The 15,082-nt window shown below is 35.2% G+C and overlaps 1 protein-coding gene across 28 annotated transcripts in view; it reads right to left on the reverse strand.

Annotated features, from left to right (window-relative positions):
- The window catches only part of DLG2 (discs large MAGUK scaffold protein 2), a 982,417-nt gene that overhangs the window by 221,554 nt on the left and 745,781 nt on the right, over window positions 1–15,082 (reverse strand). For 26 of the 28 annotated variants that reach the window (XM_039718578.1, XM_039718592.1, XM_039718586.1 and 23 more), the window contains one exon: window positions 3,567–3,635. The exons of the other annotated variants lie outside the window; for them this stretch is intronic. In XM_039718578.1, coding sequence (XP_039574512.1) covers window positions 3,567–3,635 — 69 coding nt within the window. The remainder of the gene's footprint in view (window positions 1–3,566; window positions 3,636–15,082) is intronic. 28 annotated transcript variants of the gene reach the window in all.

Here is a 15,082-nt window from a genome sequence, read left to right on the forward strand (position 1 = left end):
CTTCTTGCAGATAGCAAGATGGAATTGGCATACAGGAATAATCTTTTTGATTTGAAAAACTGGACTGCATTTTTACCATGACACCTGACATTTACTTCAAATGCACAGTAGTCTGCCTCCTGGGTTTGAGAAATCTCATTGATTTTTAGAGAGATAACGTAGGACAGTTAATAAATTCTTTAGCTCTACAAGGGATATGATTATTCCTGTCTGCTTGTTCATTTACCCTTTGTCTTACATAATAATTTATCTCTCTACCCTGTTCCAGGAGGTATATTATTTACATGCTAATAATCAAAATAAATCCTGAAAATTGCATCTCTGTACCACCTGCCACACTTAGCACAGACTCCATACTAGAAAGGTTTGCTTTGCGTCTTGCTTTTAAAAACTATTGGCTCCATATTGAAACACTATTGTAAAAACTATTACTTAGAGCATTCAATAGCTCTATTTACCATGAATGGTCCAGCTTTAGTTTGTAAACAAAGCTGGATGAGATGGAACTGGTAAGAGGCAATAGAATTGCATTACCAGGAGACAGGAAGTATTCAAATGCTGAGAGAATACCTAAAAATAGCAGTGCCTCTAAGCCATGTTTGGAAATATCAATACACAGGCTGCTAGCAGCAAGCATCTCAAATTACTTTATAGAAGACATTTCTGAAACAAAAACCATTCTGTAATAGCTCTCCCATTCAGAATAAAATTTCTTATCCTTAGTCATGGTTCAAATGCTGTTTATTTATGTATAAGTATTTTAAAATGTATTTCAGATGCTCAGACACATGTCTAAGTCAAAAAGACTCAATCAAATAAGTTGAAATCCCAGTTTCTAAGAGTTGGCTGGTAGCATACAGAATTCAATTTAGTGAGGATGCCAAAAGCAGAGAGAATAGCTGTCAAACATTACGAACATTAAAGCTTTGTGTGCTAGTATGGCAGGATTTCAAAAAAAAACAAGGGCTGTTTTCAACCAATATTTTTCCTATTTTGGACAGTCATAGCTAAGATTGTTCATTAAAATCACTTCAAAAAACTCAAAATAACAATATTTTGAAATTCAAACATTAGAGTTTTCTTGGTTTTTAAACCATGAAAATAAAACATTAGGGAAGTTGCTAATGATGACCTCCAACACCTCTGAAGTTCATGCCTTTATACATAGAATAAATCTGTACAACTCACATACAGTTATTATGCTGTGAAGAATATATGGTTTGAATATATTGGAAAAAAAATCTTTAAAGATGCCTTTATTTTTCCCACCTAGCCATTAATTTTGTTGCTTGACATGAAGTCCACAAAAGCCCTCTCTAATAAAAAATGAAATGGTTTTACGTGTTCATCTACCACTTTGTTGAAAAAAAAGCTATTCAAATTCTTTAAAAATCTATTCTGGCTAGCTCTATTATCACATATTCAACAGGGTAGAAAGAACTATATGCCATCAAATGCAATTCCCTCTGTATTTCTTTAACCCTCCCAAATTTAATTTTTCATTCATAGGCCCCAATAATTATATCACTTCAGTGACTCCACAGTCAGTCAGAGAGAGCCAGCCTGCAGGGTACAAATGCCAGCATGTGCCAGGGATGCCTTGCAGGTAAAGCAGCTGTTTAAAAAGTGCATCTCAAAACCAATATAGTGATTCTCCTAAATACGGGATTTTACTGATCGGAACAAGGTTCCTAAAAGAGAAAAATAACTTTGTTTTGACCTCAAATTCTATTAGCTGTAAACATAGCAGCATGGACTCCACAGAAACATTAGAATAAATTGAGCTTTAACATAATGAAATATTTAGGGTTCAGCTGATTACTCATTTCTGCTCAGCAGTGGCATAGGCTACCAGTCCCACTTTCCTATGTGGAATGAAATATGATGCAGTGTAAGTTGATTGGTAATAATTACAAGCTGATGTTCTTCTCCCTCCTGAACAACAGGAGACCTGTGGTATCAACTGCAGATTTTCTGTACTGTAATGATTCACAGACAATATATGCAAGTTGTCTGCATGGCCAGTACAGATTCTGCAGTTTATCTAAAAATTCATTTAAAAAGATTGATTTCCAGATTTATGTAGGAATTTAAAGATATAGGATGATTCCTGAATTGCTCCTGTACACCAAGCCAGAGACATCATAACAGAATTTCCTTCCTTAAATCTCAACTGAGCAAATTATTTTTTTCTCCCCCTCCTTTTTTACCACCCAAATTATTCTTGAAGCTCAGTTTTATTTCAAATATCAATTTATTAATGAGATGATTTGAAGAAGAGTCAGGGGAATTTATTATGACTTCCTCTTTGGATTAGAGAGATAAAGAAAAGAAATCTAGAAGGAGAGTGTTTAAGCACTGAGACTGCTGGTCCAGGGCTTGTGCAATCTCCAGGTCTTTGATAGTCACAGCTTCAATGGACAAGACTCTGAGCAACGTGATCTACCTTAAAATTGGTCCTGTTTTGAGCATAATGGTTGGATGATAATTAAGGCTTTATTTATAGAACTATCTTCCAGATGATAGCCCTTCAGCCACATGCACTTTTCCTGCGTAATTCCATTATTCAATCTAATTTTCAATGAATAATTACCATAGCTATTTTACATATTTTAAATAATCATATTTTAAAGTCATAGATCTAGATAAGAAATTAAAAATTTGGACTTTTGAGAAAACTGTTTCAGACTTCACTTAGGACAGGATTATTTTACACAGTGACAAATTTATTTTCTGACTGCACCATAGTAAATTGTAACAGAAACTAAAAGAAAATAAGATGACATCTTTCCTCTGTGGAAACTTTATAATCTCACTTTTATCACAAGAAAGAAAAGCTTTGAAATATGAACTAAGAGCAGCCAATGATAGGTCGTTACACATGCCTACAGAGTTCCACATTTCTATGGGAGGGAATAAAAAAGAATTGACTTTTTTTAGACTATGCCAATCAGTGCAAACAAAGTCTGTGTTCCTGTGTTAAATATCAGCCTTTCTAATACTGTAAAGATGCAAGAATATTATCTGTAGTTGTAAATTATTCACATTTTACACCATTGTCTTAATTAAAATTGAGGCAGCTGTGTACCCAGAGCTGTGCTCTACAGTTAACAGTTATCTGTGTACATGAGTCTAACACTCATGTACACAGATATTCACCAGCACAGGGCTAATATTTTCTATCAGTACTTCTTCATCCTTAGTTTTGGACACTGGTTTGTCAAAAAGAACTCATGTACGCATTAAGAAAACAGAGTAAGACTTCACTGGGCTTTTCCATGATAAGTGGGAAGATTTTACAGCTAACACAAGTAAATATTAACACTAGTCAAGTGAGATGAATTGAAGAAACACTATCCAATATATTTCCATGACAGATATTCTCATCTCCATGAAAACCAAACCTCTCAGTGAAGGATCAGCACTAATTTGAAACTTCATTGCTTCATCTCACAGCCTGAAACACCGTGCTGGGCAAACCCACATCTAATGAACAGCTCTGTGTGTGTGGGTAGTTCAGTGGTATCTGACACCTCTACAGCAGCTTCAACAGAGAATGATCTTACCCTTCCACAGAAATGGTCCGCTGCAAGCTCACTGTGGGTGGACGCGTTGCAGTGCTGTGCTGGGAATGACTGTACGGCCAAGGAAGAATAAAGAAAAGCATTTGTTAAAGAAATAGAAGTTTCTCTTGCTCATATTGTCTTTAGCATCTTAGCTAATGGCAAAATAGATACAACAATCAGATTGTTTTATATGTGTCTAAAACATTTTGACTTCAGTGGTGCTCATCTGTTCAAAAAGGGCTTAATTGAACTATCTCGTATAAATTCAGCTTTCATTTCTCATTAAGAGCAGAAAATGAAGATAATAACTCCCCCTTAACTTTCCTACTCATTTTAAATACATATAGATTCACACAGTTTAGTACTTTTAAAATAACTTAAATGCTAATTATTTCACTAAACATACAATGCAAATTTAATTTCAGAGCAAAAGGTAAAACACCAAATGATAATGTAATCAATCTAATTCTCAGTGCTTCTCAGTAGAAGAGGACATGCAACATTAGAATTGCATCTTGATGTAATTTCAACACTAGTTCTATCAGATTTTAAGCAGCTTGAGTCTTTCCATATGGATTTTTATTAATCTAGGACACAACATTTGGGGAAAAACATGGTATTTTTTCTATAGCAAAACACAGACTCTCTGGAAAAAAAAATTATTTGATTGATTTTGAGGTCTAAAGTGTTATACTGACATGACTAAGAAACCTGAATAACAATAATTGTGTTAAAAATACACAGTATGTGCTAATTTCAGTATTATACTATGGTAGAATAGTATTGTAAATATAAATGGATAAAACAGAGCACCAGTCACAGGCAGTTTTGTGATAATAAATTCTACTCCTTATCCAAGACATCCTGTTTAAATAAGATATTAAAAAGCAGAAGCATCTGGGTGTATTTTCTGATTAGTTTAAATGACTATGGCACATAGTGAGGCCCAGTATTAATAATGCAAACTACACAATAAAAATAAATCTTTATGTCAGTTTTATATAATTGATTCTAGTAACTGAAGACTTTGTCTTGCTTTCAAGCTTTGCACATATCTCAAGCTGCTTGTTCAGAAGCAACACATCTTATTTCCAATAAAAGCACTTCATTTGACATTAGTGAGCAACACATCCATTTTACATGAATTTCATCCTGTAGCTTAGAGCATAGTAAATACAAAAATTTTGTGTGTGTGTGTGTTTGTGTAGCTCGTGGAGTTGTGATGTGACAAAAGTCCTGCTGCTTCTTGGTATCTTCTGTTGTGACAATTATGAATTATGCTCTTGTTTTATGTTAGTAAAGTATTCATCCCTATTGAGAAGCTTTCAGAAGGTTTGTGGAAAAGTATTTCCCCTTCTAAGAAGAGCTGCAGAGCTTTTTATCCGTTTTATAGCAAACTTAGGAGTATCATAAGTTTCTGGGTTCATAGTATGAACAGAATATCTGAGTGGGACAAACACTGCAGAATATTATATGCACATTGGTTAAAATTTCACATTAAGTTTGCATGTACAAGAAACTTTACACCCCACTACTGCCAAGTGAGGAGCTCATCTATCTGCAATATTCCATCTATTAGAAACCTTTTCCATTCCTAGGGATTTATGACACAGTATTCAAATGAGCCCTCACCTTCTTTCATGAAAATAGCTCAGAACTGGTGATATGAAAACTCATTTTCTTTCACATAATTATAAAAATCAAGTTTGATGCTTGATATAAGCTTGTGCCTTCTAAGGTATCATTGTCAATATAATGACACCTTAAAGTCTAAAATGCAATTTAATCATTGTTCGACACAAGTTGCCATTGGAGACAGAATAATAGTCTGATACGATTCCTAACTGACTTATTGAAAAGATAATCTCCTGGTGAATTATATCAAACTGATGGAACCAACAGAAAGAAGCTGATTTCATCACATGCTTAATACACTTGTGCAGTTGCCATGCCTTTTGCAGCACAGAAGAAATAAAGCTTTCTGCTACCAACACTTTCTGTGATGAATGCCTAAACATATCCCTATTGAGATATGTAAGCAGCATGGTTTTAAACTGACAGATCAAAGTATTCAGAGTTTGACATTTAGGCTTATAAAATGCTATCATTTCTCTGAAATGATGCAGAATGAACCTCCTACTAGTTTTAACAATATAAAGTAACAATATTTCAATATACTACCCAGTACTACAACCACACAAGACAGATTTTCCCTGAAGAAAAGAATTTTGCATCCTGTAAAAGACCAATTTTAACTTAAATCCATTTTATTTTAGTTCATTGAGACAAGGGGAATATACTGTTCTTGTAAGACAATTCATAAGAGTGAAGGAACAAAGAATGAGATTGTAAATTAATAATAAGGTGCAAAACTGGGAGCAAAGAATTCAACCTCTCTTTTTAATGGGTTTAAATTGCTTTTTGTTTTAAACTTATTTCTCAGGCAAGGTGAACCATTTCATGGCTTCATTAAGTAATAAAAATAGAGTGGCCTGGTGTTCATGTATTTTTAAAAATGTCTAAAATGAAAATAATCATATCAGTAAGTATTATAGAAACAAAAAGGTGAGTAGCCAGTCTGCTTAGCTTTAATTCTGTTCTAGGCCAAGAAAGCTCTGAAGGCACTTTTGCTGTGTGTGTAATGCTGAAACTGGAGGCAGCATCATAAACCCTTCTTTCCCCACAGGGATCAGGTGAACCACCACCTTTTCCTTCCCAAATTATACCTTCACTGATACACAATAAGCCAGTGAAACACCTGTCTGGATGAAAAAGGGAAATATTTATTGCGTTTTAAACTTCTGTAATCCAACAATATGGACAAACCACCAGGGTTTGACAGGGATCAGACTGCATGATGCTCAAAGCAGTTCATCCCAAAGCCTGCCTATTGCATTGACAGTAGAAGAAATTAGAAGGTTGTTGCAATCCTAAATTTTTCCTCTTCTCTTTTGTTTAGATAAAACCAAGACACACTATCGTTGCAAAGAGAGTACTAGAAAAGTCATTAGCTTTCCTCTCTCAACCCTCACCTCTATCAACAAAGAACAGCTGTCCTCTATTTGCTACAGCCCTGATTTAGGAAGTCTTTTGTTTTCATGTATCTTTATTTTGACAAGTCAAAACTGACAGCACCGAAGTTATTTGCTTCCTAAGTCAATTGACCTGCAACTTCTCATAAAGATGCAGCGAAGCAGCTGTGGCACAGGCTGGGTAGAGACCTCTCTGAACACTGGCTTTGGAGCAGCCATTCGTCAGCTCCCAATTCTGAAACTGCCATCCAGAAGAAAAATATACAAACTCCATTTGTTTATCAATATGTTCTCTGCAGGAAAAAAAAAGTCCAAAACAAACAACAAAACTAAACCCAAAACTAGAGCTCTGAGTTATTTGTCATTCATAACACCAAAACAAAAAAGAATGATAAATGCAATATTAAAAAATTCCACTGCAGACCAGGGAAGGGAATGCTAATACTGTTTGTTTTTATGATGTATTCTCAGCATGTTGTTTCTTATGTCAAGGATTGAAGGTAGCACTGCAGTTGTTTATAAAGCTTTTAAGCCTTTGATTTGATGGATGTAAGAGTTTAGGAAGGCAACATGCTTTAATTCCATTAATGTGGAGTTTTAATTCAGCTCAGTGAAGTGAAACCAGCTTTTCCTGGTGCTGCCAACAGCTAAACTCCTAACTTAAATGAGTTTTTGCACTCCTGTGGGATTAATTAGAAGACCAGAGATTGCTTTTTTTTGGCATTAATTTAATCTCAGCTACAAACGGTTTGATAATATCCAGTACTGACAGTTACTGACCCATATTAGAAGTGTCACACTAACCAGACAGTCTCCCATCAAAGGCAAATAGGAAACTTCAGGGAATAGGACATTCAACCCTGCTACGTCCAGATCACCCTCAGGTAACAAAGCCAGACATGAGATGTAGTGCTGTTTCCATGCACAGGCACATGCAGTGAGGATTTTAGCAACATAACTCAATTTTTAAAATGGCATCTGTACATCTATTGTACAAATAGCATTGCTAGGCTAAATAGCTACTCACTGGAAAACAGAAAAGAAACAAAATGAAGGATTAGGCTGTCACTCTGCCGACAGATATGTAGAATAAGTCCACACTGCATCTCTATTCAGGTTCTCTGAGGTAATTTCACTTGCACGACTAAAGTAAAAAAGGTTGCTAACTTATTCCTCCATCCCTGCATGCCTCCCTTCCAGAAACAGTGTTCACAAAGAAGTGGTTAGCAACATTCTGTGACCTGAAGTATTTGAGTTACTGCAGCCCTAAACTAGCATCATTTAGTAATAAGGGAGATTGCAAGGTGGAGCTGTGACTCAGAGGAATGCTTCAGCTCCTGGAATAAAGCTAATTATCACCTTTGTTAGCAGTGTGCCCAAATCAGGTACCTGATCATCAAAGTCGTGAAACATCCACTGACTTCAATCTACTTTCTTATGGCTGAGGTAATTGCAGGAGATAATGATTACCTTTAAAATATAAAAATCTTGTTTTTTTGAGAAGATTTGTTCTTTCAGCTTGAGATACAAGAGTATCTAAAACAGCAGAAGTAGTTTAGAATGATGTGGGGGGAACTGAAAGTAATCAGGCATGCTGTTTAAAGGACTAGAGTAGTGATGATATATTTTTAAATTAGCTCCCATGTAGGGTAAGTACAGACTTAAAGTATTGTGAAGAACTCAGCATTGAGTAAATTAGAGATAGTGAGTGAAAAGAGTTAGAAAAAAACCTAATCCAACCCTAAGTGACTGTGTTTCTTGTTCATATCTTCATAGTTTGGACAAACTTTTGGGTCTTTAGAAATAGGGTGCCTAAATCTCCACAGCATCCCAAGACATTGTATTTCTGTTAAAAGAAAAAGTAAGCTTAAGTCTTCCTATCAGCCTTAGTCATAATACTACTGTTGTTATTATTGCTATCATTATTATTGATGATACTGTAATGATTATGAGGAATTATAAAGCTCCTTCTGGGAGCTGAAATACTCCCTGATGAAGTTAGTTTGAAAATTATACCAGCTGAGGACTAAGGCTTATATGGCAAAATATTTACAAGTGAAAAACACAGAGGTGTATAGGAAAAAAAAGGGATAATGGCAGAAGAACAAAAATCCAACACTCTCAGTCACTTAAACAGCATTAGATGGAAATGATCCATGAACATAACACCTGATTTTGTCTCTAACTGCAGCTGTGGAAGAGGGAATAGTGCTCTTTTAATGAATTAAAATAGGCAATGTTGGTTCAGAACCTGCAGGGAACTTCCCGAGGCACTCTGCATGGCCTCCCAAGTACCTGCAGCTCATGGTACCCGGTACCATGCCCAGTAGAGTGCTGGGTTTCCAGTTCCTCACGGAGAAGGCAGCTGTCACCCTCCTTCCTGCTCTTTAGCCTGATGCTTATGCACTTCCACATCACTAATGATTTTTCCCCATTCACTCAAATGTTGTACCTCATCTCCTGTTACTGTCACTTCTAATTATCCCCAGCACTAGGGCTTTGGAAGCTGCAGACATCAGTTGTAATGAAGACACCAGAACCCCCAGTCGCTGTCACCCTGTACTGCTCAGGGAAAGCAGGTACTGAAATCAGGAGTGAAGTTGAGTCCAGAAAGAAGAGAAAGGTTGGGGGAAGGTGTTGTAAGGTTTGGTTTTATTTCTCACTACCCTACTATGACTTAATTGAATTACTTTCACTGAGTTGAGCCTGCTTTGCCTGTGATGGTGACTGATCTCTCCCTGGAAAGCAAGAATACACACATACATATATTCTTTCACAGGGAGTGTGTAGCACAGTTTCCATCAGCAGCTGCTCTGTGGCAGCTGCAACACCCAGCACTCGCCATAAGCACCACTTCTGATGGATTTCTAGAGCTGTGCATGGCTTCCATAATGAAACACATTATTGCACTCAAACCTTATTAGGAATCCAGGCAAGTAACAACTAAAATATGTGCACCAAACTTCCTCTGCAGTTTAAGCAAATGTCAAAAGGCATTAGGAAAGACTTGGAAAATGGGTCCACATTTAAGGAACTTTGGCAAAACTTTGATGGAAATCAAGAGATAGCTCAGCAGTTTTAGGAAAATTCATATAGGCATAATAGGAAGGATCATGTAAGATGAGCAATCCAGAAATACCAAATGGCACATCATACATGTATTAAACAATTGCATTGTGGGGGGAAGGCGGAAGAGGAAAAAAGAAATTATTGGGTAAGTTTTCCAGTAAGAAAACTGCTTCTATTGTCTAAACATAAAGCTCGAAGCTTGTCTATTCAATAGTTTGTGAATACATCATAAATTTTGAAATATTGGAAATTAGTAAATTATTCCTAACAATGCTAACAGGCAGCTAACCTTGAGTCTCAGAAAGTGTTAAGACCAGATTTTTTAGATGCGTTGTTTTATTACTGTCAATAGAACTGAAGGAAATCCATTTTTGTCAAAATAAAATTTTGTGTGAGATATGTACTCAGTAAGAGCATAAGAAAACAAATGGTTAAGCAGACACTTAAAAAATCTGGAAAACCTCACATTTTCATGTACTTTTACATCACAGTCCACAGAAGTTCATCTAAAGTTAGGAATTCCACTTAAAAGACTATTGAGAGTTCCCTTCAGGAATCAGAGACTCCTAATTCCAATCCAGGATGCAAAAAAAGGGAGCATAATGCTCTGTCAGAGCAATTTTGTTGCTAGCAAAAATGAACCCTTTTTGCACTTAAGATGACACTTGAAAAACATAGGACTTTTGTACTACATCTGCTTGTTTTTTAAAGGGTAGGGAAATCACAGATAAATAAGCCTAATGACAGACTTAAAATAGCATCAACCCATTAAACTAATTTGCAAAGTTTCTATCCTTCTCCCACCAAAGAAAAACAAGCACATAAAATTCTTCTTATGCTGGAGTCATTGCACTAAATTTTACCCATTTAAGATAAAGTATACGGAAATTAAAAGTGATTTAAAACAGCAATGACGTACTGTCTGATGGGAAACCATACCATGACATTATTAAACATTTCTGTATGTTATGAGATTCTGTATCATTATATTTGAATAATAATTAAAAATTTAATATTGTATAAGACCAAGCTCATTTTCTCTGTACATAATAACCTTCATGTGTGCATTGCACTGAATTACAGGGAAGGAGTACATTCAGTTTTCAGAGAAGTGGCCCATTAGAACAAATCAGGACATCACAACAGAAAGAGTATTAACTTACAATTTAAAATTTATCAAAAAAGCACATTCCATATTGCAGTTACTCCTGATACTGTGTTTACTGCACCTGTGTGATACCTTCGGATAATGTTATCCCTCCTATCTGGATATACATTATCTCTGTTCAAGCTAGGAATATGGGTTGAATATGTATTTTTTTTTTTAACAGAGCAGAGGTGACAATGCAATCCTACATAAGGAGCTGTTTAGTCTCACTTCCTCTGTCATTCAAAGCAGCCCAGCATGCAAGTGTGCATGTGCAGCTATACCAAGCACAAACCCAACAATCCTAGAAAAAATACACAAAGAGAAAAAAGCAAACGCAGAAATAACACAATGCACATAAACAACATTCCAACAGGATAAGGACAAACAGCAGGGAATGGCAATTTGAAAATGCAGAAGTATAAAGACTGTATTTTCAAAATGAAAGGTGAATATCAAAGCAATTCAACAGTTTAAGCTCTTCTGCTTCTAATCTCATCTAATCTATATGAAGCATGATTTTTGAATCATTTAATCAACAGAAGTTGGACTTAGCCTTAGAACTTCATGGGAAACATTGAGTGTCTTCTACCATGGGGTCTAATGATGAAGTATACACTAAAACTAGACCTGAAAAAAAAATCAAACTGTATTAATTTTTCTCATTCTGGTTACTCCCAGTGGAAGTGTGAGGCATAAGCATCTCCCAGAGAAGATCACTGTAATGTTACCTAACCACATCAGTAATTAACTTTGCCTGGCTTTGATTATAGGCCCTAGACTGGATTAGATGTATGATGATATACTATTTATTTATATAGTCCATTATGTCAATCCTTATATTCATAAACTGACATATAAACCAACATTTATTTAAAGATGGTTATTAAATTCAATCTTTGAAGAGATATTTAGCTGATTAGGAGAGAAATGTGAAAGGAATTTATTAAGAATTTGACTCTATGACTGTGGTAGTCATTAAGGTGAATTGTTTAGTTAAAAACTTAACAGATAAATTATTTGAGTAAAACATTAGAAAGTGTTTTTAAAAGGTTACCAAAATTAGCAAGCACGTATACGTGACTGTGCTGATCCCCAGTCAATTTTTGATCCTTCTGGTGACTAATTTAACATCACTAAGATAAAATAGTGTAAGTCCTAAACAAAAGCCTAAGCTTCCTCTGATAAACTTTAGAAGTATTTCTTATAGGTTAGGGATCATTCCTTATAATTACAATCTTCTCATCAGTAAGCCAGCAAACCCAAGGCTCTTGGGTTATTTCAAGGTTACTTTAGTATAAAGACACTGCCATTTTCTTCTACATTCATGTTTCATTTCTAAACAAAGATTTTCATTTAGAAGTAAGTCTCTTTTCTGCTACCAACTAATTATTTCCCTCTACATTTACTATTGTGCTTTGGTTTGCATGTTTTGGCCAGGACCAGTTGCACTGGGTCCACCGAAATTTAAAAGACTGCTGCTTAAGAGAAAACAGCTGAATAACAGACAGGGATGCACAAGGAAACATGAATCAATCAACACAAATGGCCACAGTTGGATTTATTCCAACAAGTCATCTAACCTTAACTAGCACTAAATCAGAATTCTATTGTTTTTTAGCACTGTAAAAAGAAATAGCCACGAGGAAGCTATTTTGGAACATGAGTATCTTGTGTCCATATTTATCCTGTGCACATGAACTGAGCTATTATTGCAGCATTTTGCTTCAGCTCTCCATGTGTTATTTTTGAAGAGAAAGCAGTTCTGCTGAAAAACTATGAGTACCTGAAATTAATGAATACTTCACATATGAAATATGGATTAATTAGATGATAGAAAAAAAATATGGAGCATAAGCCCATGCATTGGATGGTCATCCATATTTTGAAATCTTGGATTCACAAGATTGGCAAGAAATTCCATGGCAATAGGTTCTTGCGTTCAGAATTCCTTTGATACACTATTCCAAGTTACACCTGTCTTCCAACATACCAGGGAAGTCTACTATTATAGAAAATACCTGCTCAAATAATAATATTTTTAACCAGTGGAATTCTACGAATACAGTTTGGTAAATACACACCAAGAAACCCAGTGAAGCTTCTGTTACTTATGACCTCTGGATATAAAAATGATAACTTTTGTACCTGAGTTAATTGCAATGGTTTAATTCCTGTTTTACTCTTCTGGGTCAAAGACAGGCCTGGGTACATTCTACATCTTTGAAGCATCAAAACTTGTATCTTATTATTAAAACTGTCATAACAATGTAGCTGCAGAATCCTTTTCTATACAAACCAGAGATTGCTTCCCATCAGTCCCAGCTATAAAGGTGGAAGCAAAATGTGTCAATTAGTTCTGGAAAAGAGTAATTATTTCAATATATGTATTTCACTGATGGCAACCCAGACCTGTTTCTTACAGTAAATGTTACGATAAACACATCTCCAATTGAGAATAGAGGTAAAACTGTCAGCATTTTAAAAAAGAAAATGCAATGCATTTTTTCTCACATCACACTTCATCTTATTCTCTGCATAGATTGGTCTAAGCCTTAAGTGATGAAATGCTAATATTTTAAATGAATGTATAAGGACCTCTTTTAATTCATTTTGCTTTTCTTTAATTCATTTTTGCTTTAGAAATATAAAGGGTCTTTACAATACTATCAAATTCCTGGATATTGGTTAATCAGTCTATGAATCAACACCTTTTTACACTGATTTATTTTATAACTCAAATGAAGATCTGTCAGTTTTTCAAAAAGAGAATTACACTGATTTACATTCATATGTACACTACTAAAATTTGAAGTTGCACAAGGTACTCCTGATTTGTATTCTTTGTTTGTTGTTCCTTTTGGCAAGTGAGTCTGAAATTTCCTAACCTCACAGGGGATTTTTTGTGAGGACCTTAGTAAAGCTATTTAGTTTCCCCATTTGCCATCTCCTTGTCTCTTAAGAAAACAAAGATACATGACATGTCCACACTCTCACAGTGATTGGAATAATATTTAGGTAGACAAAATTAAAGCTGTGTGCAAGCTGAAGAAATCTTATAATTTTGCAAGCTGCATCAATGTTGCATTTCTGTTAATTGAAACAAATTAAAATGATTTCTTTAATTTTGAAGTAGTAATGCAAGAATAGTAGAACTGGAAAATTTAAACACGAAAGAAATTAAAGAAACCCAGTGTGAAAATATCACAGCATATTCTGTTTTACTGAAGAGCATATTTACTTCAGTTTTATAAAAATCCCCCTTATTATATTAGTGATTATTTAGAACCACAACTTTATATTTGCAGCATTGTGTTTTAAAGTTTATTGATAAACAACAGGCCATGCTGCTTGATTTAAGTCAGCAGCAAATAGATTTACCATTCCAATCATTTGCCATGTGATGGTATTCTTTAAGAAGGATACACCGAAGTACCTTTAAACAGATGAAGGCTTTTGAGAAATAGTTGTTGTGATGCTACGAAAAATGATGTCATGTTGTGTGGCACCCAGCCTCAACATGAAAACTGCTTATAGAATTGTGCTGCCATGCTATTCTTGGTTTAACTCTAACAGAGTCACGTAATTCTCCTGTGTTTGCTGAGATATAATTTGGTTTTAGTATTGTAATGTTCTCCCTTTGCAGACACCTGCTGCCTAATCCCACTTTTGTCAAAACATAAAACTCTAGTCTTCCAATTAATTCAAATCACTATGGTATTGTACAAGAAAAAACAAAAAAGAAAAGTAAGGAAAAATAATCAGTTGAACATGATTCCGATACTGTTATCATTGTCAGAAAGGTCTGAATCTTTGATATTTTGTTCCAAAGAACAATCTGAGTACCCTAGCTGAAAGACCTATTCTTGTAATCCATGGCATACCAATATGAATGGTAATTGTTGAGTGATGATTACAAGAAGTACCTTGGAAACCAGGCAAAATCCATTAGGAAAAATGCACTCCAATTTCCATTATGAGTAAAGTTCCTCTCTTTACAAATTCCCCTTTCTAAATCCTGTGGACATACCAACCAGGATGTTTCATTTGAATCTCAGTATTCTAGGCAGCACCTATAATTTCAAAGACACTCATGAATTCATCCCGTACTTCAGGTGTCTTTGTAAGACAAGAATTCTTATAGACTTTGACTGAAGGATGAATAAATGAAATTATTGTAAAGGTTTGATTGGAAAAATGAACAACCTTCAATCATACTCCTGAATCTGAAATATCAAAATTGAATTATCTTCTGCATGGTGCAATGA

The sequence above is a fragment of the Passer montanus genome, unplaced genomic scaffold (genome assembly GCF_014805655.1).
Source record: "Passer montanus isolate IOZ18808 unplaced genomic scaffold, ASM1480565v1 scaffold4, whole genome shotgun sequence".
In the NCBI taxonomy this organism is placed as follows: domain Eukaryota; kingdom Metazoa; phylum Chordata; class Aves; order Passeriformes; family Passeridae; genus Passer; species Passer montanus.